This window comes from Ovis canadensis, chromosome 3, assembly GCF_042477335.2.
Source record: "Ovis canadensis isolate MfBH-ARS-UI-01 breed Bighorn chromosome 3, ARS-UI_OviCan_v2, whole genome shotgun sequence".
Classification (NCBI taxonomy): domain Eukaryota; kingdom Metazoa; phylum Chordata; class Mammalia; order Artiodactyla; family Bovidae; genus Ovis; species Ovis canadensis.
The window spans coordinates 31839454-31863776 of NC_091247.1; the positions used below are offsets into that span (position 1 = coordinate 31839454).

At 42.7% G+C, this 24323-nt stretch overlaps 3 protein-coding genes across 17 annotated transcripts in view; 2 read left to right on the plus strand and 1 right to left on the minus strand.

The window, feature by feature from the left end:
• Window positions 1-12661, plus strand: part of FAM228B (family with sequence similarity 228 member B) — a 53026-nt gene extending 40365 nt beyond the window's left edge. For 8 of the 10 annotated variants that reach the window (XM_069582695.2, XM_069582698.2, XM_069582707.1 and 5 more), the window contains 2 exons: window positions 3211-3315; window positions 8394-8690. In XM_069582695.2, the coding sequence (XP_069438796.1) occupies window positions 3211-3315; window positions 8394-8400 (112 nt within the window). In that variant the 3' untranslated portion in view covers window positions 8401-8690. Of the gene's footprint in view, window positions 1-3210; window positions 3320-8393; window positions 8691-12258 lie in introns of those variants that run through there. The other 2 variants (XM_069582701.2, XM_070292337.1) reach the window with 2 other exon arrangements.
• FAM228A (family with sequence similarity 228 member A) overlaps window positions 3211-24323 on the plus strand; it is a 30657-nt gene continuing 9544 nt past the window's right edge. Inside the window, exons 1-9 of one of the 3 annotated variants that reach the window (XM_069582693.2) lie at window positions 3211-3315; window positions 9895-10001; window positions 12259-12327; window positions 13272-13463; window positions 15545-15625; window positions 17160-17247; window positions 17366-17522; window positions 20413-20557; window positions 21256-21564. In XM_069582693.2, coding sequence (XP_069438794.1) covers window positions 9909-10001; window positions 12259-12327; window positions 13272-13463; window positions 15545-15625; window positions 17160-17247; window positions 17366-17522; window positions 20413-20557; window positions 21256-21402 — 972 coding nt within the window. In that variant the 5' untranslated portion in view covers window positions 3211-3315; window positions 9895-9908 and the 3' untranslated portion in view covers window positions 21403-21564. Of the gene's footprint in view, window positions 3316-9071; window positions 9722-9894; window positions 10002-12258; window positions 12328-13271; window positions 13464-15544; window positions 15626-17159; window positions 17248-17365; window positions 17523-20412; window positions 20558-21255; window positions 21565-24323 lie in introns of those variants that run through there. The other 2 variants (XM_070292336.1, XM_070292335.1) reach the window with 2 other exon arrangements.
• The window catches only part of ITSN2 (intersectin 2), a 124183-nt gene continuing 123060 nt past the window's right edge, over window positions 23201-24323 (minus strand). For all 4 annotated transcript variants that reach the window (XR_011255542.1, XM_069582665.1, XM_069582667.1 and 1 more), the window contains one exon: window positions 23201-24116. Coding sequence is in view for 3 of the 4 variants with exons in the window: in XM_069582665.1 (XP_069438766.1) it covers window positions 23959-24116 (158 nt within the window). In the remaining variant the exon portion in view is untranslated. The remainder of the gene's footprint in view (window positions 24117-24323) is intronic.

Consider the following 24323-nt stretch of genomic DNA (forward strand, 5'->3'; position numbering starts at 1 on the left):
TGATCGCTGAAGAAGGCTTTCTTATCTCTTCTTGCTATTCTTTGGAACTCTGCATTCAGATGCTTATATCTTTCCTTTTCTCCTTTGCTTTTCGCCTCTCTTCTTTTCACAGCTATTTGTGAGGCCTCCCCAGACAGCCATTTTGCTTTTTTGCATTTCTTTTCCATGGGGATGGTCTTGATCTCTGTCTCCTGTACAATGTCACGAACCTCAGTCCATAGTTCATCAGGCACTCTATCTATCAGATCTAGTCCCTTAAATCTATTTAACTCTTGTCAAAGGTCTTGGCTCAGTGTGGCGTCTCTCAAGCGTAGTGTCCCCACCTTACAGCTGGCCCAGACAGGGCTCAGTATTCCGTTAGCTCTGTTTTTTTCCCTCTGTCCTCAGGGGTCATTATCTGTTATTCCACATGCCCCTGCTGCCCAGCATTGTGGCCCTAGCTTCCCATACCTCTAGCCTGTGCTACATTTGTGTGTGAATGTGTGTGTTTCTTCAAGACCCTTCTTTTTCTTGTGAGACTAGTGACACCTCAAAGTGTACATTTTATCCAAGGTCTAGTTGTTTACAGTAAGTAGATTCCCTCAAAGCAGTGAATTTCAAATTGTGAATTTCAAAATATACAGTGACGGTCTGTAAAGACTTTCCAAGGTATACATAGACATGGGCAATTTTAAGAGACTCAGCTTCCAGATTCATAAGTCTATAGGTACTCTTCCCAAAAGTTGATCTGCCTGAGAACAAGCCTGCATCTATATTACTTATTATCCCACTTTTTAAAAGAAAAACATACTTCTCAACCTATGTGTAAAAATTTTAAGATATAGAATGAAGGAGCAAATAAAAATAGTGGCTTTTCAGAGACTTTAATGATGAAGCAGGAAAACTTAACCCACAGGCCTTTCATATATATTTTATTTTACTTTAACTAATTCATTGATTTAAAGGCATGCTATAAAACCAGGATACTTGGTCTGTGTTGAGCTGCTTTGAATTTGGATGGTTGAAGCTATATAATTTAGTGATGCTTCTTTTAAAGTATAGCTGAAATGTTTTCTGGTACAGCCAGAATTTCAAAACATATTAGCTATAATTCTCTTATAACAGCTTTATGTGATTGCTTTAGATTTGGTGTGCCTTATTCAATATGGTGGTTAAAATCTATTTTATCAAACAATATCTTACAATTTTCATTGCTAGTAAGGCCCACACTCATTTTATCCTAATGAATATTTGATTTTTAAGGGACAGTTGATATTTTTAAAATCTGTTAACAGGAAACAAACTTATTTAAACTTACAATGAAAAATTGTAGATGTCAGGTTTAAAATATCCAAGGGGTTACGTGGCTTTTCAAAACTCTTTTAGGAATGCATAAACAAAACTGCTTAAAGATCACTGCTTTAGAGCAAGGTCCTAGTCAGCCATTATTATATATATTTTTGTTCCTATATATATATGTCTATATACACATACATGTGCTGTAAATTCCTTGCGGATAGTAACTGAGTGACCCAAAATCAGTGTTTGTTTCATAGACTAATGAAGTAATGTTTGGATATGCTGAACAGGGAAGAGGGGAGCTCAAGGAAGACTCTGATGTATAAAATAGGCCACTGGGAGGATGGAGGTGCTATCAGCATAAGATGGAACATAGGAGGAGCAGATTCAGAAGTGCAGTTGATGAATTTAGTTTTGTTTATTCTGAGTTTTATATACTTGTGGTCCTTTCAGGTAAAGATGTATTACAGATTGTTGGAAAAGTGAGACTACAGCTCAAAAGAGAAGGGGATTTGAGGCTGGATTACTAAAAGAGTTATTCACTTTGGAATGAGAATAAAAGGATTAGAATGGATTAGATAGGCTGAGGAGAGAATACTGGGAAAAAGAAAAATACTGAGATGAAAGGCTGTGCAATAAAATTTGGGAGATGGGAAGAAAAGGAGACAGAAGAAGCAGTCTGTGGTTTGCCACAGACGTCAGGAGAGGAAAAAGTGACAAGAAGGATCACTCTATGCCAGATACTCTGGAGTGAGGCGAACTGAGAGGAAGCCATGGGATTTGTTGACTAAGGACATTCCTACCCATACTCTTAGTTTGCTCTGAGCAAAAGCAGAGGTAGTTGAGAAGGTCTTATCCAATAATACCCTTCTCATCCAGCCTTTTCATTATCGTTCGGTTCCCTTAGTATTTACTCTTATCTCAAGTTCTTCTCCAGGATAGCCTTGCCTAAAAAAGTTCCTGGGGACCAATGAGCCACTGCATTAGCCCTTCTCAGACATATTAACACAGGAAACCCTTTTGTCCTCTTGTGAGTAATGCTTTATTACTAATCTAGATTAGTAGATGTTTGCTGTACCAATTTCTTTTACTCAAAACATTTCAAAGTCCACATTCTCTAGGAAGGTTCATTCTGATAAAGTCAGCATCAGACTGATCCTTTCCATTAATTCTTTATGTGGCTATTTGCAAGCCGGGGGTACTGGGTATGTTAGTTGGGATACTGGCTCTTGATTCTAGACAACTGAATCTCCCCCTCCCCCAGAAAAGGATTCATTCATTGAGGATTTCTGCCGTTCACAAAATCATTGGGAAGTTGTAAGAAACAGGGCTCAAATTTCAGAAATAACTCCCCAAATCACAGTGTAGAACTGACTGACTAAGGGATATGTTGTTTCTGCTGTGGTCAGGAAATGGCAGAAGCAGGAAGCTGCTGCTCCAGTTGTTGGCCCAGAACCCCACCAGCTCTGCTGTAATCTGTGCCAGAAGTGGATGCTCCTCACAGGGCTGGTATCATCCTTCCAACCAGTTTTGAGTTGGGGCAACATGGGAGGGTTCTAAGTCACCTGCCTGCCACCTTATGGCAAGGAGACTGAGAAATGGGGTGTTTGAGTTCTTTCTTAGGAAAAGCATTTTACATTTACGCTTGTAAATGACATAATCTCTGTAACTTCTTTTTACACTTGGAGTATAAGCTCTAGGATATAAGGAGTACTTTAAACTTTGCCTACCTGATTCTAGGTCCTCAGTAAATAGTAAACCAATCTCTATCATAGTTTCAGGAACTCTTAAATACCCAAGAATGCACACCAGTTTGAAATAATGGTATTTTGGACAGTATACATAGTGGTCAATATATAACAATAATTTCTCTATAAATGCAAGCTAGTATTGTTTTCTGAATATCCTCTCACACAAGTTATCTTGTTAAAGGTTAAAAATAAAAGTGAATTTTAATGAAAGCAGTTTTGACTTGAGACCCTCGGCAAGAACTCCTCATCTGGAATTCCAAAAAGAAGATAAAGCAGTTATTTATAAGTAAGTCTGCTATTCCATGGCTTTGTTCTTCTTTCATTTGACATGCTTGACTGCCACCACCTGCCATCATTTTAAGTTACTGGAGTCAGTCCTGAGGAATATAGCAGACTCTCGTGGCCAGACATCAGGCATTTACCACCACTGTGTCTGGCTGAGATGGCAACTTTGCTCAGCTTTTTCTGGTTTTAAAGAACAAACAGCTGACATGTTCAGAAACAACAAGCACAGATACAGAAAAAACTTGTTAACAACTCATATTAAAGTTAAAAGTTAGGAGATTTTTAATTGAATTGGAATGGTAAAAATGAAATTTTGGACTAGTTCTGGTGGGTAGTAGCTGTTACAATATTGTGTAACAAGAGGTTATTGGCAGAAAAGCGTACCTAGACTACATGTGTGTAATATGGGGAGTCACCTCAATTTACTAGATATGGAATTAAAAGTAAGAGATTTCTCTATATAGTTATATAACTTGTTAAGCATCTGATTAAAAGTAATGAGGTCCCTCAGACATTGCTGAAGGGAATATAAAATGGTACAGCAGCTTTGGAAAACAATTTATCTGTTTCTCAAATATTAAACGTTAAATTACCAAGTGACCCAGCCATTAAACTCCTAGGTTTGGAAAAATGGAAATACATGGCCACATAAAGGCTTGTATATGAGTGGGTGTTCAGGACACCATCAATCACTCAAATGTTCATCAATTTGTGAATACATAAACAAACGTGGTACATCCATACATGGAATATTATTTGGCAGTTAAAAGGAAAAGAAGCACTTACACATGCTACAACATGAACTTCAAAAGTATTACATTTAGTGAAAGAAGACAATCACAGTTTTGATTCTATTTATATTTATGTGAAATGTTCAGAAAAAGAAAATTTGTGGAGCCAGGAGGTGGATTATTGGCTGCCTAGTGCTAGCGTTGGGAATGGAGAGTGACTGTAAGTGAGGGTGAGGTTTTGGACTGACAAAAATGTACTAAAATTAGACCGTGGTGGTGGTTACACATCTCTGTAAATATAGGAAAATCATTGATCTGAACATGTAAAATGGATGAATTTTATGGTGCTAAATTATATCTCAGTAAAACTGTTGACAATAATAAAAAAAAGAACCTAGCAAGGCAGAAGGGAGCTTATATGACGTTTAGGAGGTTGGCTTATAATTCTCTGTTACTAAAAAGCCACAAAGTAAGCTGCAGTGGGTTTCCCTTTTCTTGTTCTGAATAAACTCAGAATTTTTTGAACAAATATAATGTGACAGAAGCCAGAAGGCTTTTAGAAATGCTTGATTCTGGCATGTCCAGCAGAGAGAACAACTAATTGCCTCATGAGGGTCTTTTTAGTAGATTTAAAGTAGAAACAGATGACTGTTAGAGATGGTGCTGGGCATTGCGGACTTCTCAGTGTCCTTGAGGTACATTTAACACTTTACTGCTCTTCTGCATGGGAACTGAAATTGAGGGATAATAGGAAATATTGAAACTAAGCCCTATTCACTTGGCAGCTGAAGTCCTTAAAAGATGGACTGATTCAACATCACTCTTGTATATTAGGCTCTGAAAGAGTAAGTTCCTCTAAAATCTGTAACTGCCATGATCCCATACACACTTGTTTGTGTCAGGTTTTAGAATAGTAAACATTTTAGTCTTATTTAGTTTTTGTATATTGTATAAAAGGGGTGGTTTTGTCCTTAAATATCTTTTATAGCAGAGTATGACTCAGATATGAAGGAGAATATTGTATCATTAGAATGTGTAGGGGTTTAAACTAGAGGCTTAAATTCATGAGATCTCCCTGAATAAGGAGGAAGATTACACTGTATTTTCTTCCATGAATTAGGGAATCATCCCAAGTATGCCTTCCCTGGTAGCTCAGTTGGTAAAGAATCCACCTACAATGCAGGAGACCAAGGTTCTATCCCTGGGTCGGGAAGATCCCCTGGAGAAGAAAATGACAGCCCACTCTATTATTCTTGCCTGGAAAATCCCATGGTCAGAGGAGCCTGGCAGGCTACAGTCCATGGGGTTACAAGAGTCAGACACGACTTAGCGACTAAACCACCACATCACCCAATTACAGCATCGAGGTGGAAAAGGCATACTTGTCTTTGACAGAGTTAGACCTTCCCAGGGAAGGTACAGTGTATACCTCTGTAAGGGGGTGGGGGTCATTTATGCCAAAGGACCGTCACTCACCTGTTTGATTAAGCAGTAATGAGATTTTGGATGAAAATGTTAGTAGAGCAAGGTAATGCTGTTTATTTTTCAAAAAAATATATAAAGTCATATAGAACTCATCAACCTCAAATTTAAATAAGATATTAAATGCTATAGTTGAGTTGATAGAATTCTTTCCTTCCTGGTTCCTTTCTCCACAAACACAGGGTCATCCTTTCTATGTTATCAGGAGGGAAGAATCCAAGTTCCAAAGAAGCCAACTCTAAAGAGCACCTTTCTTCCTTGAACTTCCTTGAGCTAGGAGGTAGACGGGGATTGGGACCAGGATGCAGCGAGAGCTGGGGTAGTCCCATTTTGCAATACACACAGCAGCAATTACTGATACCAAAATCTGAGCAGTTGGGAACAACTCTGTATGGCAGGCTTCCCAAAGACAGGAGGCAGTGGGCCATCCTCCCTAGCTTCTCCCCCTGCCAAAAAAGGGTGAGGGAGTGAGTAGAAGAAACTGAGGCAGGTTTTCCTGATACAGGGGTATGGAGAGTGAGACTCCATGTACTGCCTAATGGAGTGTCCTCTGGAGGGCAGACTGTATATTTCTCTAGCTCCCTCTCCTGAGTTTTTGCTCTTCTTCTACTCCTCCACCGTCTCAATCATCTCTCTACTATTTATCAGATACCACACTCAAGCCATGTCTCAAATTTTGTTCCTCTTAATTTAGCCAAGAAAGGCAAAATTTTTCAAAAGGACCATATACTAAAAGTAGTAAGGTTTGAAAAGTAAAAGTCCCCAAATGTAAAATGTATGGAAATATAGATGTTCACTGAGCACAGATTTCTCGTCTAAGGTGACTATGGTTAAAGTTGGCGCCGTTTGACTCTTGTAGCCTAGCTACTGCTTCTAGGCCTAGGTGCTACTGCCCTTCAGTTCTCTTCTCTACCACCTGTGTCCCAAGTCTCTGGAGCGTAGCTTCTTTTAGGAGTGGATTGAAGAAGTCGCAGCCCATTTCCTCATCTCCCAGTTAGAAATCAACATGGAAATGGTTTGTTAGTCTGAGTCTACAGTCAATCTTTCTATTTCTGACTCTCTTTCTATTTCTGACTCTCTTTCTATTTCTGACTCTCTTTCTATTTCTGACTTCTTTTCTGACTCTCTGTTTCCTCACTCCTACTCCTAAAGGATAAGGGAGCTCCTTTGTTTTTTAACTAATTCATGATAAATGTATAAAAACTTAAATTTGTGGTCTCATTCCTTTTACTTGTCATGTTTTAATATCCTCCCATGTGCTTGCTTGCTCCTCAAATTTTAACAAGCACCTACTCTGAACCATGCAGTATTTGAAAGGCTGAAGACTAGAGGTAAACAAAACAGATAAATCTCTGATCTCAAGGAGCTTACATTTTGATGAAAGATAGACAATAAATAAGCAAATATATGATATCACTGAGCTAGTAATAAGTGCAGTGAGGAAAATAAAACAGGAAGTTGCTGGAGAACTACCCAACACAACAGGTTTTAATGGACAGTGAGGAAAAATACAAGTTACTTTGTAATCAAACCTTACAAACCCTCCTTATGTATTGTGATAGTTATGGGTATCTTGATATAATCGGCCCCAAACAAGATTATTCTTTACTTTTGCACTTCTGCCCCGCTTCCTGTCAGGTTTCTCTTACTTCAGTGAATAGGGCCATAATCCAAGAAGGACCCCCAGGATAAAAGTCTAGGAGTCATTTTTTATTTCTTGCTTTCCCTCAGTTCCCGTGTCTTCTAGCTTATGTCTGTTAGCTTGTTCACTTCTCAATTCCTCAGTCCTGCCACTGGTTCAAGCCACTGTGGTCTTACCTGGCCTCTTGCACTAGCCTCCTGACTGGTCTTCCTTCTTCTGCTCTTGCCTCTGTATGATGAGTTCTCATGCAGCACCATAGTCTTTTAGAAATGTTTATTATACCAAAATTCTCCCCTACCCAAAACCAGGAATCCTAATGGCTTCCCTCACACTTTGGATTTTATCCTAACTCTTTAATGGGTCCTCTAACCCCTGTACAGCTTGGCACCTGCCTCCTCTCCACCCTTATCACCTGCCTTTTCCCCACACTCACTGTGTTCCTTTTCTTGTTTTGTGTCACACCTTATTAGGCTTTTGCTTCTACCATTCTGTCTGCCTGGAATACCCCTTCCCCGGATCCCTCCATGCCTCACTCACTCAGATCCCTGCACAAATATCATCTCTCCCAAGAAGGCTTCTATGATTTCTCTACTTAAAATACCTCCCTCATCCATTTCTCTACCCTCCCTATCCCCTTTACCTCTGGAGAGGTAGGATCCAGGACTCAACTGGAGGTCAGGACAATCTCTCATTGTAAGAGGAAGGAAGGACACAGAATGCATGGATATAGATGAAGACACCTTGGTGAATTTTGTGAATGAAGACTGTTTACTTCTGTTTACTTCATTTTCTCAGTGAAATCAGGTCATTCATGAACTGACAGTGAAGATGGAGGACAAAGATTTAGAGGTTTGAAAGGAGAAGGGACGAAAGGAACCTAGGATTTTATAAATCACAATAATCCTAGTGTAAATGAGCACTCCAGACATACTGACATCTGAAAGCAGGACCCTCAGATCATATCCCACATCAGTAATCTATCACACCTGTAATAGGATTGGCTCTGTACTGGAATCTCTGTATGTTTCTGAATCCAGATGGAGTGAGGAGAGGCTGAGTCAGGAGGCTTAGAGAGGACCCTGCCTCCAGGCCACTTAGCTCCAACAGGAGGACTAGGCTTCAGGGAGGTCAGCGCAGCTAAGCAGAGGAATTCTTTCTGCTCTGGAAAGCCCCTCATCCCTATATCAGTCACACTTATCTCTTCTCTTCTGTCACTTTCAAAAGGTTTTAGCAACCAAGGAGTACACACCCTGGTCCTTGACTGGTCAAAGAGGACACAAAAGAAGGCTGCTTCAAAGGAAGCCATCTGTTGCAGGAAGCGCTCAGATTGAGGACCAAGGAAAGCACTCAAGAAATGTTCTCTAAGAAAAGCATCTGCAATGGACTTTGTCTTTGAGTCCAATTGTCTGTATGATAATTAAGAAATGACCATACTATATATTGACAGTTACTGCAAATGTATTTCCCACAGGAGTTAAATGTTGCCTCAGAGATACAATAAAAATACTGTTGCCTTCCTTAGCATCCACCTCAATTCACTTGCTCTTTCCTTAAATTGTCAGGCACCCTGAAAATCCATACCCACATAGTCTCCCTAGATTTTCCCAACAGTCTTTAGAAAATTTAAAAACTCCTTTTGATTACTCACTCGCTGATTCTGGGCCTGCATGTCTGCCTCTGGCTCATGTTGAGTTTGACTCCTGCTCCCAGGAGCTCAGTAGGCAGGATCTGGAGCACAGAAGACAATGAGGTTTTCCTTGGGCAAAAGGGCCGCTGAAAATCTATCCTCGGCGCTTCTACTTGTAGCCCTAGATCATACAGGTAAATGGTACATTCTCTTTAGTAAACTTTACATGACCTACATTTTTTTATTTAAAATAAAGAAAACCTAGGGTGGACGGTCGGAGAAGGCAATGGCACCCCACTCCAGTACTCTGGCCTGGAAAATCCCATGGACGGAGGAGCCTGGTAGGCTGCAGTCCATGGGGTCGCAAAGAGTCGGGCACGACTGAGCGACTTCACTTTGACTTTTCACTTTCATGCATTGGAGAAGGAAATGGCAACCCACTCCAGTGTTCTTGCCTGGAGAATCCCAGGGACGGGGGAGCCTGGTGGGCTGCCGTCTATGGGGTCGCACAGAGTCGGACACGACTGAAGCGACTTAGCAGCAGCAGGAGCAGCAGGAGCAGCAGGATGGACGGTTGAAAGGACTGAACGGTTGAAGCCTGGCAGGAGCGGAGGGGCTGGGGCGGCGCGAGGCTGAGGGGTCGGGGGCCGAGCTCCCCTCTTAGCTGACTTCCGGGTGGATACGAGGCGTAGGCGGATTGAGGGAAGAGGGCTTGGGGTCTAAACAGAGTGCTTTAGCTTGTTTTTAGAAGGCGCTCCCTTTCCCCCTGCCAGAACGGTCAGTCTCCTGTGCCGGTTCCTGGATGCCCCTGAGCTCGAGGTCGGGGGCAGAGAGCAGCCAGGCCCACGACCACTCCAGCAGCCGCTCCGCTGTGAGGCCCAGGCGGACTCTGACGTGTTGCCTGGCTGGGTCTGCAAGGCCGTAGGTCGGGGAGCCTAACTAGTCACCCACTTTGAGAAACAGGTTTAGGGGCGCGGGAGGATTTTTTTGTTTTACTTAACTGAGACTATGAAGTGTTTAACCGCTCTCTGAACTCAAAGACCTACACTTTTTCAACTGGACTTGCCTATCTCCTCAATTTACTCTTTCTCCCCTCAGGGATTGTATTATATATGGCTGCCACAAAAATGTTCAACTGTGGTAAACATTTTGGGCCTGAACAATTAGAAAAGTGGCCAGAACCCGAGTCAGTCACGTTGATGGAGGTAAAATTATATGGCATTTAGGGGCCTGTCTTTTGGTGATGGGGCATAAATCCCTTGAAATTAAGATCTATTGTGTCTTAATCACGGTTGTTTTCCCCAGAACTAGAACAGCACCTGGCATAGACTTGGTGCTTAAGAAATTCATCCAGTCAGAAGGGTAGGGGGTGGGGGTCACATTTGGCCCAGGGTGGTGGTCCTGTTTCCTGTGGTAGGCAGGGTGAGGTAAACACAGGGGTCCCAGAGCTGCCCTGCAGGAGAGCAGGGGAGGCCCGGCCTAGGCTTGCAGTTACTTCATGACACTTCAGGATCCGGTAAAGCAATGATTTTCTCATAAAGAAAGTTTCACTATTTTATAGAGAAGTTCTTGGATATTTCCTCTGTTTTACCCCTTTTACTGTGGTAGCAGTAAGAGTGGTGAGGTTGTGTGTGTGTGCATGAGTGTACATGCACGGAAAATACAGACTTCAAAAGTGCTGCTAGAAATCATTAACATCCTCCTCATATTTTCCAACAAAATCACCAAGAGGGAGCTGTTAAAACAAAAACTATTTTCTTTTAAAAAAAGTTGGTTTGCAAATCTGCATATAACCAATAGTATGTATAACATTTGCTAATAGTGTTAATAGGATGGCTAAAAAATTGATTTCCCAAGATGATTGTTAGTGTATGTTTCTACTTCTTCAGATTAATAGATTGATTATTCTAAATTTGTATTGTATTAGGGGAAAACATTTAATTGTTTTACATGATTTTTCAATTATCATCCTAAAATAAGTTTAAGAAGGCTTTATTTTAAAGCAAGAGTCTGTTCATATTATCAGGAGAGTTTTATTTTGGAGAAGACCCTAGTAGCTGTACAAATATCATTTTAGATTTCATGCAAAGCTGTTAGATATACAAGTAAAAATACAACTGTCCCTTTCAAGATTTCTGTTATTCACAGAGTTGGTATTTGAGTGTGGGGTTTAGTTCATTTTGATGCACTCACTGTGACAGAACTGAAAGCAAAGTCAGAGATTGAATAACATAGTTTTAAGAATCTGTATCACTTTACAGTAGATAATTCTTTTAGGTAACAGCACTTCTCTTACAGATACTTAATTTTTATTGCTTTTCCATTTGTTCCTACTTACTTCTGTAAGAGTAAAGGCTGGAAGATCAGTTCATAGTGATCCAAACAAAAAGCCCTAGAGTAAGGATTTAAGTGCATTAACTTTACCCAAACTCATAATGGAAACAGCTAGTCCCTAAATGTAAAACCATCTTGGTCCTTAGCCAGGAGTTCTCAACTAACTGGCTCTAGTCCAGTCAAACTAAGTCAAACTTCTGCAGTTTTGACTTATAAGGAGGTTTTAACTTATAAAGAGAACTAGCAGAAGTCAGGGAACTTCAAGGGCTTTTAAAACATACCCACAGACTGCCTGTAAAGAGGCTTCATCTTATAGTTGTTGTTCAGTCACTAAGTTGTGTCTTATTTTTTGTGACCCCGTGGACTGCAGCACATCAGACTTCCCTGTCCTTCAGTGTCTCCTGGACTTTGCCCAAACTCATGTCCTTTGAGTTGGTGATGCCATCCAACTATCTCAACTTCTGTCGCCCTCTTCTCCTGCCCTCAATTTTCCCCAGCATCAAGGTCTTTTCCAATGAGTCGGCTCTTCGCAACAGGTGGCCACAGTATTAGAGCTTCAGCTTCAGCATCTATCCTTCCAATGAATATTCAGGGTTGATTTCCTTTAGGGTTGACTGGTTTGATCTCCTTGCAGTCCAAGGGAATCTCGAGTCTTCTCCAGCACCACAATTCAAAAGCATCAATTCTTTGGGGCTCAGCCTTCTGTATGGTCCAACTCTCACATCCATGCATGACTCCTGGAAAAACCATAGCTTTGACTATATGAACCTTTGTCAGCAAAGTGATATCTCTGCTTTTTTTTTTTTTTCTCTGCTTTTTAATACACTTTCTTGGTACTTTAAAAATCATGGTGTGATGTAAGAGATTTGTTTCAAAATAATCTAGTAGGGGGCAGGGGAGTGAGTAGGTATTAAGATGAAATAAGATTGACTGAATTGATCGTTGTTGAACCTGGGTGATGGGTTCATGGAGAATTGTGTTTGAAAATTTCCATAATAAAATGTTACAAAATGTGTTTTGAGGTACAGATGTTAGATTCACCCTCAAATTATTGGTAAAATACATTGAGTTTGTCACAGGTTTGTTTATTCAGGATCCATATCTTAATATTTAATTCTATAATTTTAGGCATTAGCCAGAGAAGACATTGATGAAGCTGTATATGCAATATTATTTAGAGAAAATTGTATTACAAAGGTAAGAGTGGGCTACAGAGTGGATTCTAAGTGCGTTCTAGATATGCAAGAGTGATATAGAGCAGTGTGGCAAAGAGGATGTTACCATGTCAGAGAGAGTCATTTTTTCTGGGAGAATGAGCCTCCCTTGAATCACCCATTGATACTACATAGATCTGAGCTGGTGCTCTCTCCTTGCAGGATCACTAAGAGGTCAGGTTTCCCAGATTTATCCTTAAGGGATCTGAGAGATTGTTCTAACTACTCCTCTGGTACTGAATAGAAATTTTTCCTAGAACTTACCTCTCTCTCTTATGTTCCCACATCACAGTGGGGAGCTATAAAGCCACAAGAAATGAATTAATATTTAAGGGTAATGACCAATCACTACTGATCATCGCTATGGAATTAATAAATTTAAGGAGGTTTTCATCTCAATGAGAGGGATTGGAATTTGGTAAATAATACTTGAACATTTGTACTGTGACATAGTTTATAAAGGAGGTTCACATATATATTCTCACATGAGCCTCAAAAGACGAAGGTGGGTTTACCCTCAGAGAGAAAGACAGGTGTTGAATCAAGTCCGGTGCTCTTATTCCTCTACCACTTGTATCACAGACTTTACTGATGATAAAGGCTGGAGACGAGGAATGGTGACCAGGCGATGCTTTGAATCCTGAAAAGAAGCACAGTTTCCTGAGTGAGGAAGTGTTTGGATGTGGTTTGGTCTGGAGGCACTGTTGTGGTGTAGAACTGTCCGTGGGTTCTGCATGCTCTATGCTCTCAGGTTCTCTTTCTGAACTTTATTCTGTTCTTTGATTATCTTATTCTATGACTTGGCAGCCTAAATGTGCTGAGAGCTTAGGAGTGGGAACAAGTGTCCCCCCCAACTTATTCAGATTAAAATAAATGTAAAACCTCTTAGTAACTTGTTTTCTTTCCTTGTTTGTATCACTTCATTAGAGATTGGATGTGTATTTTCAGCATCTGGATGCTTTTAAGGAAAGAAGAAAAGAGCTGTTGCATAAAAAATGGACTGAGAATGTTGCAAAGCCTCTTCAGGAGAGAATTATGGAAAAAGTAATTTCATATAAAGCGTTGGAGAAAAAAAAACAAGAGAATTTTGAATATTTTTTAAAGCACACAAATAAAACGGTACTGAGAATTTTTTTAATGAAATATTATTTGAAAATTTGGGCTGTTATTTTCATTGATTATGCAGATCCTCAAATTTGTTTTTGTATCTAAGATGAGGTCATGGAACTGTAAAACAGCCTACTACATTTTAAAATCCAAAGTTTAAGGTAGAGGGAACAGAAGTGTTTACTTGGAACTAGACTTATCAGGCATGCTTTTTGGTGATTGTTAATAATATAACAGGGGTTTAAACCATAAGAATATTTATTGGTTACTCAATAAGAAACAGAAGGGTTGGTGGTCTCATGGTGGGTTCTGGAAGTCTAACAATGTCATTAATAACCCAGTTTTGTTTTGTTTTTTTTCCTGTTCTGATATCCTGAGTATTTTCAGTCTGTGCCCATCATCCTCACATTTGTAAGCACGTTTAGTTTCTTATAGCTCTGGCACTAGGCAGGAAGAAAGGGTGAGAAATGATATCTGGGGGCCCTTTTCTTACATCTCATCCTTTGATCAGGAAGCAAAAAGTCCTCAGAAGCTCCTAGCAAATTTCCCTGGTTTATTGTCCATAAACCAGGTCACATCAGAAGTCCTAGCTAAAAGCAGAGCTGGGCATGTGTGTGTGGCTTTCCAGTCTCTTTAGTATGTTGTGGGTGAAGGAGAAGGGGACTGTTCCATGGCTATTGAGTTAGCAACTATTAGGTGAAGGGACCACCAGTTTCTATCCTCTGTTCTTCAGTTTTATTAAATAAGAACAAATTTTGGCTTCTTCTATGGAAGATTTTTCTTTTTTTAACTTTGAAATCAGGACCCTCTTTTGAAGTTGAGGCCCACCTAAATTTCCACGTATTCAGCAGAGATCTAGAGTAATGTGATTGGAATATTAGAGATGTGAACTGAACTGAAGTATATTTAATGAGCAGAATTTCTGGAGGTGTACATTAAATACATTTTCCTAAACACCCTAAGAGGCAGAGCTCAAGGGTAAATCCAGGTCACTTTGAAACAAAGTACAAAGTCTTACAAGTATGTGCAAAAATGTGATTGCACAAGCATACGATGGGAAAGCCATGCCTTAGAAAAACCATGTGTTGGAAGTCAAGTGATTTAAAATGACAGTAAATTCAATGTGAGTCAGCCGTGTGAGCTGGCTTCCAAGAAATCATCCAAGCTTTTAGGCAGTATTGAGAGGCACTGCTCTGAGTGGGAAGCATTGGGTCCAGCCTGTCCACCCACGGACAGTCACCAGTTACAGAACCTTTAGAAAAGGGTGGAGGCTTGACAACACTTCACAGGAGGAAAAGTGGAAAAAAACATATAGGAAGTTTAGCCTAGGGAAGAGATGACACGAAGGGAAATGAAATCTTTAAGTATGTATTGTAAAAGGCTGACATGTGGATGAAGAGTAGATGGATTTTGTGTTGCTTCATGGGGAGAACTGGCAGTGACAAGGCAGACTTCACCTCTGTTCAAAGGACAAGCTTCCTAGTGGTTAGAATGACCAAGAGAGTATCTGCCTAATGGAGCAGAGCTGTGCTGTGCTTAGTTGCTCAGTTGTGTCTGACTCTTTGCGACCCCATGGACTGTAGCCCACCAGGCCCTTCTGTCCATGGGGATTCTCCAGGTATGAATACTGGAGTGGGTTGCCATGCCCTCTCCAAGGGATCTTTCCAACCCAGAGATCAAACCCAGGGTCTCCCGCATTGCAGGCGGATTCTTTACCATCTAAACCACCAAGGAAGCCCAAGAATACTGGAGTGGGTAGTCTGTCCCTTCTCCAGGGGATCTTCCTGAAATTGAACTGGGATCTCCTGTACTGCAGGTGGATTCTTCACCAGCTGAGCTACCAGGGAAGCCCTCATGAAGCAGAAGTTCCTCAAATAAGGCTAGTGGGTGACTTGAGACTAAAGCTGGATGATTGCTTCTTCCAGAAGGTGGTGGACTCTCAGTGCAGTCCAGATTACTTCTAAAGTTTCTCTGAACCCTTTGAATCTATGATTTTATATAAAAAATGGAATAAAGTATTTCACTTTCTTGAATCTTGCAAAAACACACTTGTATGTAGTGGCTTGCTCTTAAGTGTACTTTTTTGTTTAAAGGAAATTATATTTGGAGACTTTTATGATCCTGAAGTATACAATCCTTTTTATATGACAAAAAAGGACCCAAATTATGGAAAGGTAAGTACATTACCTATTATTATCTATTTATTCTTAGAAGCTCTGGGGTTGGGGAAAACCCGGTTGTTTTAGAAGTCTTACAGTTTTTCTGCATTCACTTAAAAAAAATCCACAAAAGCATTTCCCCTGAGTTTTAGATTAAGAATCCAAAGTAATTTTGACCACTTGGGAATGAACATTGTGAAAAAGGCACATGCATGTGTGTGAGAATTCATTTGTTCATTCATTGCTCTATCCATTCACATTCAGCAAACCAGAAGCCCAGAAGGTTGGGGAGGGTAAGTGGACAGTGAATGTGACAGGCGTGTCACAGAACCAGCGCAGAGAGAGCTCCTTCATAGAAGAGGTGGATGGAGGGATGCAGGAAAGGCTGTCCAGGAGCCAGTAGTTGAGCTTGTAATGCATCTTCACATCTTACACTGACAATATAGGTATTAACATTTTGAGATGTAGGTTTCATGTCTTTTACTCTTGCGTAGCAGAAGTGGCCACCTGATCTCTGAAGAGGAAAGTGATTTATTTTTGCTTCTCTCTGAAAACTAAGGCAGGTCATGGTTGTGAAGATAGGAAGGTCTTTTTGGCTCTGGGGGACTCAGTATTCTGTTGGGGAGTCATTATGCTGTTCCCTCATTCAGTGGCTGTTGTCCTTGCAAATTGCATTGGGTCAAGATCAAGTGTCTGGGGAAGTAAAAGGGGGGAATAGTTTTTCTGTCTAAAGCGTATACTCAGGATGCAGAGGGAGGGAGAAAACCACCTTCCTCCACAGCCTCTGTAGCTGGCCCTTGACCTCAGCTTGTGCTGTTCTCCTGCCCTTCGGTTCTCACAAGCCCTTGGAGACCAGTGGCCAGCCCTCAAGGAGTGCCCTTCCTCCCAAGCTGGCTTAGAGCTCTGCCTTGTGCTCCCAGGGCTTTCCTGGTGGCTCAGACGGTAAAGCGCCTGCCTGCAGTGCGGGAGACCTGGGTTCGATCCCTGGGTCAGGAAGATCCCCTGGAGAAGGAAATGGCAACCCACTCCTGTACTCTTGCCTGGAAAATCCCATGGACGGAAGAGCCTCATAGGCTACAGTCCATGGGGTAGCAAAGAGTCGGACGTGCCTGAGTGACTTCACTTCACTCTCTTTCTTTTTGTGCTCCTAAAGCAGCCAAGCTGATGCCTCTCACGACGAGGTAGTTGTCATGCTTGACTTGTCTGTTCTAGACTGAGAGGTTCCTGAATATAGGACCCCACTGGGAGGCAGCCACCCCTGCAGTTGCATCAGCAGATACTTGTTGCCTGATGCATTGATACTGTAGAACTCTTAACAGGAGTGTGTGTGTCTTCTCCTTGGGTGGCCCTTGGTCCATTCAGCTACTTAAGGCCCAGTGAAATATTCTTGGGTGAGGTGGGTGGCATTTATGCCTCCCTTGCTCTGTATGACATTACCCCTGGGTCCTTGTTCTCAGCTGCTTTAGCGTATAGTAAGGCTACACTCGAATGCTTCAGACAGATTTAAAACAAATTGTACTTGGGTCCTCAGAGAGTCATTTTCTCACAGGTCGTGGTCCCACCATTCTGTGATCCTCTGTTTAGAAGACAGCAAGAGATAGATGAAGAGCAAAGAGCTATTTTTCAGTACACGACAGGTACTTTGTGATCACGGGGCTTCATCTTTAGAGACTTCAATTCTTGAGTGATCTCCTACCCCAGGGGTGACTGGAGCTGACCTTAAGGGTGTTGATTTAGATTTTTATCTTCCTATAGGAAAACGATGTACCTTAAAAGAATTTAAAGAGCTAGAGAAGGCCAGGCAGTATGCCAGACTGCCCCAGTTCACGTTCAGTCTCCACAGCATGGTTTCAAAGGAGAGGCCCAAAGCCTCTGCGAGGCCTGTGGGAAGCAAAACACATAGCAAACACAGGTAAAGGTCTTTTTGCTGTGTCCGGAGTTTGGCCTGTACGGCATGTCATACAGTTGGGAGTCACACAGCATGTAGCCTTCTCAAGATTTTGCTTTCATTTTTAAAGGCTATTCTCACAGGATTAAGAATGTTAGGTTGGCAGATATTTTCTTTCAACATATATCCCTGTCTTTTGCTCTTAAAATTGCCCATCCTACTGTTGTTCTTTTGGAGACAGTTATCTTTTTATCTGGATGCTTTTAACACTTTCTTGTTGTCTTTGATTTTCAGTAGTTCTCTATGATGTCCCTAGGTGTGGATTTTTTTTTTTTTTAATCTACTTGGCATTTATGGGTCTTTTTGTATCTGTAAAGTGATGTCTTCAATCAGTTCAGGGAGGTTTTCATTCATTTTCTCTTTGATTGTTACCTCTGCCATATACTCTGTTTTCTGTCTGGAATTCCAGTTAAACGTATTTTAGATTGTCTCACTGTAACCTCCCTGTCTCTTACCCTTTCTTGTGTTATTTCCAAGTTGCTCCAAATTTAATTCTAGGTATTTTTACTCTTTATCTCTTCAGTTGTATCTAACCACCCGTTGTTAAATCCATCCACTGAGTTTTTATTTTCAATTTTTAAAATTTTATAGTTCAAGCATCTTATTTTGTTCCTTTTCAGATAAGTTTTGAGGAAGGCTGTGGAGATCCTCAGGGCCTGGAGGATCTCCACCCTCGATGGGGGAACCTATTTCCAGTGCCCTGCTTTGACTTTCCCCTATCCCCAGGGAGGGGATTTGTTCAGAACGAGGTTAACTACCCGCTTTCCAGGACAGCACCAGGCCTGAGAGGGAAGATCTGCCAAAGATACACTGGGCGCGCGGAGGAATCAGTCTCTGCTACCTGATGCTGAGCAAAGCTCCCAGGGGAGAGGTAGCCAGATTGACGGCTCCCTCTGAAAGGACTGTTTCCTCTCTGGAAGAATTGTCCCACTGCTATCCAGCGACTTTAAAATAGGAATTTTGTGGGGCTTGGAGGGGGTGAATTTTTTTTATTTTCTCTTAAGTTGTTGTAGTAGGAGCATTGGCCTTTGCAAACTTTCTACAGAAAAAGGAAAAAAAAGCAGCTGCCATGTCTGTCATGTTCTCTTGGTGTTTCCTTTTTGTTCCCCATCTTGAGTTTTGCTGGAATGAACAACACTACTTTGTTTCTGCTTTCCTGTGATTTGAAAGTTTTGTGTTCTATTTCTGGTTTCATGGTTTCTTTACAAATTTTAGCGAATATTCTTATTTAAACATCAATAATTATATAACTCCTCATCCCCTAGCAAGGCAAAGCCTTTATATTGCTTTATTTCCTCATCGCCCCTCTCTGGCTCCTCAGCCTTTATAGACGGTCATATTTCTTTAGTTGATATTCTGCCTTTGGGTCTGTCTCTTCCAATGGACCCTCCACCTCACAGCCGGAGGAACCTCTTCAAAGTGATCAACCAAACTGAAAACCCTTAGTAGATTCCCATAACCATTCCAATAACATCCAGCCCAACTAGTACATAAGGTGCTCTCTGGGCTGTGTTACCTTTTCTAGCTTTGTCTAAAAAAATCCCCTCTCTCTAAAGAAAAGAAATATGACAAAGCACAGAAATATTTGGATCAAGTCAGCACTTGGTGGATTATCACCTGGGTTTTTCTCTGCTCCCCTTCCTGCCTCTTCTCTCTGCAGCAAGCTCCCTGAGGGCAGGGGTTGCTAATGTATCTTGGTATTGCCAGCACTTAGCTGGAAGATAGCAGATGAGGAGTCAGTACTTGTGGGATGAATGAATGAAGGAAGGAGTGGAGGTGAAGGTGATTTCCCTAGAGAGGCCTTGGCTTCCTGGGCAGGAATGAGACAGCCCTGGGAAACCTTCCGAGAGGATGCACCTGCAGGTGCCTCAAGTTGCTATTCAACAAAGTAATAAAAGGACTTAAGAGTGAGGTAGCTTTGTTAGTCAGAGACAAGTTTGATCACAAAAAGCGGAGTCCTTCTCAACTTGATAAAAAAGGGAAGGGGGCCTGGGTATGTTAGAAAGCACCCATCTCTCATGGAAGCCACAGTCAAGTGTCTCCATCTGTTCAGACTGCGATAACAGGAGCTGAGACTGGGTGGCTTATAAATGACAGAAATATATTTCTCTCGGTGGAAGCAGGGAAGTTCAAGATCAAGGTGCTGGCAGATTCAGAGTCTGGTAAGGGCTGGCTTCCTGATTCAGACACTGAATCTTCTCATTGGTGGAAAGGGTGACGGAACTCTCAGGCCTGTTTCACAAGGTCATTAATCCCATTCAGGAAGGCTCTGCCCTCATGACCTATCACCTCCCAAAGGCCCCACCTCCTAATACCATCACTTTGGGGGTGGGGTTTCAACATATCAATTGTGAGGGGACACAAACAGACTACAGCAGTCAGAAAGATAGCCAGGCTGCTTAAAGTACCACAAGGTCACTCCTTGCTTCTCTGGGACTTGATGGATGATGGATGTGTGTCATCTATCATAGCTTCTCTTTGTGAACCTGCTTCATTTCTCTTTCTCTGCTTTCTTGTGCATGTCCTGGAAAATGGATGCCCTGGTTATGCCTTTCTGGTTTGAGCCCTCTGAGGCTGCCTGGAGCTCCTCTGTCCCAATTACAACTCTGGGGACTGAGGCTCTGGGTCTCAGGCCTCAGCTACAGCCGCAGGTCACATGACTCACTGCCTAAGGATGGAGCCGGCAGGGGTGTGGGTGGGGGGCAGACTGATCAACAGCCACCAAGTGATGTTTTCTCAGTCTCTCATTTTCATAGAGTGAGTGCTGAGTTCACTAACTTAATTTTCAGGCAATTATTGAATGATACAATTCTATTTATACCGAGTTGAGATCATTTTCTACTATTCTTTACAGTCCTGAAAAGCTTGTCTGTGCAGAAGAGAAATTTCCACCTTATAAGGTGAAAATGACTAGTGATGTAAATCAAACTGTTTTTGAAAGACGGTTTTATTCCTCGAAGATCAGCCAGGAGAGTAAAAGGCATGAGAAGAAGGGCCTGGTGAGCAGACTGTGGGGGTGGTGCAGGGTGGGGATGGTACAGCTGTGTAACACCCGCCAGAGAGCACTGACAGACCCCTCCCTCTCAGAGAGACTCCAAGGGCAGAGCAGGCGGTGGCCAAAGAAGGGGCTGAAAAAGAGGCGGCAGAGGAAGTGTTGGGGTCTCCCCGAGCTCAGTTCTGTTGCAGAGACGGGCTTCCTTCCACAGGACAACCTTGGGTGAAGGCACTCAGGAAAGGGGTAGGCTGCGGGGCCCTGGACCCCACTGTCAGGGGTCAGATTGTGTCCTTCATAAGGGGAGAGACCTTCTGCTCAGAGGGGATCCGCCCGCTAAGGTTTCCTCAGCTCTTTTTTTCTGAGTTTTTGCTCTCCTTCCGTTTTCCTACCATTTACTATTTATTACATCCAAACTAGACCAGATTTTTTTCTCCATAGTTCAGTCACAATAGGTGGGAATCTTTTGAAATGAAATTTATACTTAAAAAATTAGGGCAAAATGATAGATAAGATATATAAAAGGCATAGACAGGCAGGCAAGTTCCGTGTGCAGATTTCCTTCCCAGAGCTCGCAGCCCCAGGGCACAGCTGAGAGCTCAGCCTATCCCCCTGAAGCTGCCTGGAAGATGTCAGCTGGGATGGGCTGGGAAGTTCCTTCCTGTCCTTCCCCACCCTTCACCCAACTCTTCCCTTCTCCCACAGGCTTTAGGAACCGGACAGCACAGACCCCGCTCCTGGGCGGCAGGAGAAGGCTGGCAGAAGCGCAGGTCACAGCCCGTGGACAGAAGAGCGATGACCGCAGAGGTCCTGGGGCAGCACCTGGCCGCCTTGCAGCTGGGAGGCAGGTGAGGCAGCCAGGACCTGCGCCCGGGCCATTCGTAATAAATGGTTTCCAGTATCTGTGCAGCAGTTAAAATGCTGCCAACATTTTTTCTCCAGAAGTGGAATATTGCGAGGAATGTCCAACTAATAACAGTTACAGTTTATCAAGCTCTGGTTGTGAATCAGGAACTGTGTGCCTTGTATTCATTTAAAAGTGTTCCCAGCAAGGTAGTACCCCTTATGTGAAGTTCAGAGCTTCAGTAACTTGCTCAAGGTCAGCTGCACAGTTTGAAGGTGGCAGTGTCCTCTAGCCCAAGTCTAGTCCCTCAGGTGCCAAGGCACACACTCATTCCCCAGGGCACACGCTCTCCTCGCAGCCACTCAGACTGTGTGATGTCAGTCAGGCTGCTCAGAACTTGGGTCCCCTTTCAGAGGGCACGGCTATCCCGCTTGTCTGCAGGGTACCGTGATACTGAAGAGCACAGGAGGGGCTTGCTGGGCACTCCTCCAGTGTGTGCCCAGTCCTTTCCCGAAGTGTAGGTAATCTCAGGGTGCACCCTCCCTTCCTCGCCTTTCAGAAAATTAGGCTCTTAAGGATTTCTTAAGGAGCAGAGCTGTGTTTCTTGGTCAACAGGGGCGACTGGAGTTGCTGGAAGTACTGACATTAACTATTTTTCTGTAATGTCACAGTCATCTGACTCACCTCCTGCAGGTTCCTGGGTCCTAAATCTGACAAGAACATGGTTCATGTCAGCTGCAGTTCATCACAGTGATAAAGTCCCATAGTCCCAGCTATAAAATTATCCTAAAGCTGTAGTCACAGCTTTTACACCTGCCTGACCCATCAGTGGCAGCCTTAAGATTTGAAAGTTGGCTGAATATCAACCCACACCTGCTTTCTGATCCAACACAGCTTGACTCCCAGAACCCTGTAAAGATCAGCAGGTTGCTCTGCTCAGTGTGGCTGAGCCTGACCAGCCCAGCTTTCTCTGAAGTAAGCAACATACTCAGTTGTCTGGGTTCAGATACTGAGTGTCTCTTCCTTTGACACTGGGGCATATTCTTTTAGCCAATCAGTGCCCAGGGTCAATACTGGAATGATGGATTTTTTTTCACTTGAATATTCTGAATTATGTTGTCCAGTTTTTCTTTGTCTGTGATGTTCAGGCAGAAAACAGAGGCTGTGATGGAGGCACATCTGAATCCTTTCTTTCTTCCAGCTTCCAGAGAAGACCTGCTCCCCGAGAAATCAGGCAGGGCTCCTGCAGCCCCACATGACTCCTTCCAAAAGGCAGCTCTTTTCCCGGCTGTAGTCAGTAACCCAGGGATTTAATGTATAAGGCCTTCTTTGTTATCAATGTTCAGGACAGATTTTACGCTTCAGAATCCAGAAGCCAAGTAAATGGCTGTGGATGTGGCTCCAACAGGACAGGGAGCAGGGCGAGAGAATGGCGCTTTAGAGTTGAACAGGCCGGGGGGGCCTGCTGATGACCCTTAATACTTACGCATTCCCTTCATGGCTGAGCTCCCCCTGAGGTTTCTACTCAGCAAAGCAAGCAGAGGAGATTAAAAGGGGACAGTGTAGCTCCCAGAGACTCAGCCGTCAAAAGAAACGAAACCCTAGAAACAGTAGGTATGTTGACCAGAGTCATACAGCAAGTCAGTGGCAGCCAAGACGAGGCTCTGGGGCTCCTGCCCGCTCTCTCTGCACATTCTGTCCTGGGTGTGTCTCATTGTTGCAGGAAGGAAATTTGGTTTCATTACAAGCAGTCCCTGAAATCACCTTTTAAAAAGGCCTTTCACATAGACAGTAAATCAGTCAGGCTTTGAAGCTACATTCATAAACTTATATTTTTATTCTCTTTCTGTACATATTGGCAATGATAAAGCTTAAAGATGCATGTCCTATGACATACCACAAAACAAGGGATTTACATAAATAATTTATACTTCAGAAAGTTAAAGTCGAAAAATATTTTCCGCATCATTAAGAGTTCACAGTATTTAAAGTAGATCAAGCTTTCTCCCTTAGATTTCAAACTATATTGTCTCAGCAGAGAATGATAACATCTAGTCAGGAATAAAATGCTCAAGTTTCTGTTCCAGTCAGTGCACAAGTGGACACTGTTTCCATAGCAGGCTGTTCCCAAGCTGAGGCTGCAGCGTTTCTTTCCAGTCCTCCTCCTCCTGAGTGGCTGTGACCCAGCAGGGGCCACACGGTGTGGAATGGTTACAGCGTCACCCAAACCACCCACAGTGGACACATTCAACCAAGTGGTAACGTCTGGTGGTCTGATGCCTCATTTCCACATAATACTTTGTATAGCCCTGAAAATGGAAACCTTGGCATCCGAACACAGCCGAACATGTTAACACTAATACAAGGCACTGTGCTATGGGGTTTGGTTTATTTCTAGGAAAGATCGTGTTTGCATAGATTGCGAGCGATTTAGTGTGCAATAAAACAGAGGCCCCAGTGCGCATGGCCTTGTGATGGATGAAGCTGCATGGTGCTCCTCCGGCTCAGGGGCAGCACCGGTTGTCTTCTCCGGCCCCAGCCCAGTGGGCAGATCCCTGAGGCCCCTACAGGAGAGTTTTCTGCTCAAAAAGCTGCAGGTCAAAGCGGACCCAGACCTCCCCAGTGGGGACCTCGTGCAGCAGGAGTCGGCGGGTTGTAGGGCCTTTGCTTTCCTGTTCTGTTCGAATTTTTGCCACTGGAACTTCAGTGCGACCCAGGAAATCTGGTGAACAGACACGAGTGTCAAAAGTCTTCTTTAAAAAACTGTTAAAAAAACTATCCCAGAAGGAGTGTCTGAAGCAGGATTCATAAAATGTTCACATCCAAAACAAGTAACTCCTTTTGGTTAATGGCTGTTGGAGACTCAGTGGATGGATACGTGCAGAACAAGGGGTCTGTGTGAAGGAAGCTGCCTGTGGGGACCCCAAGC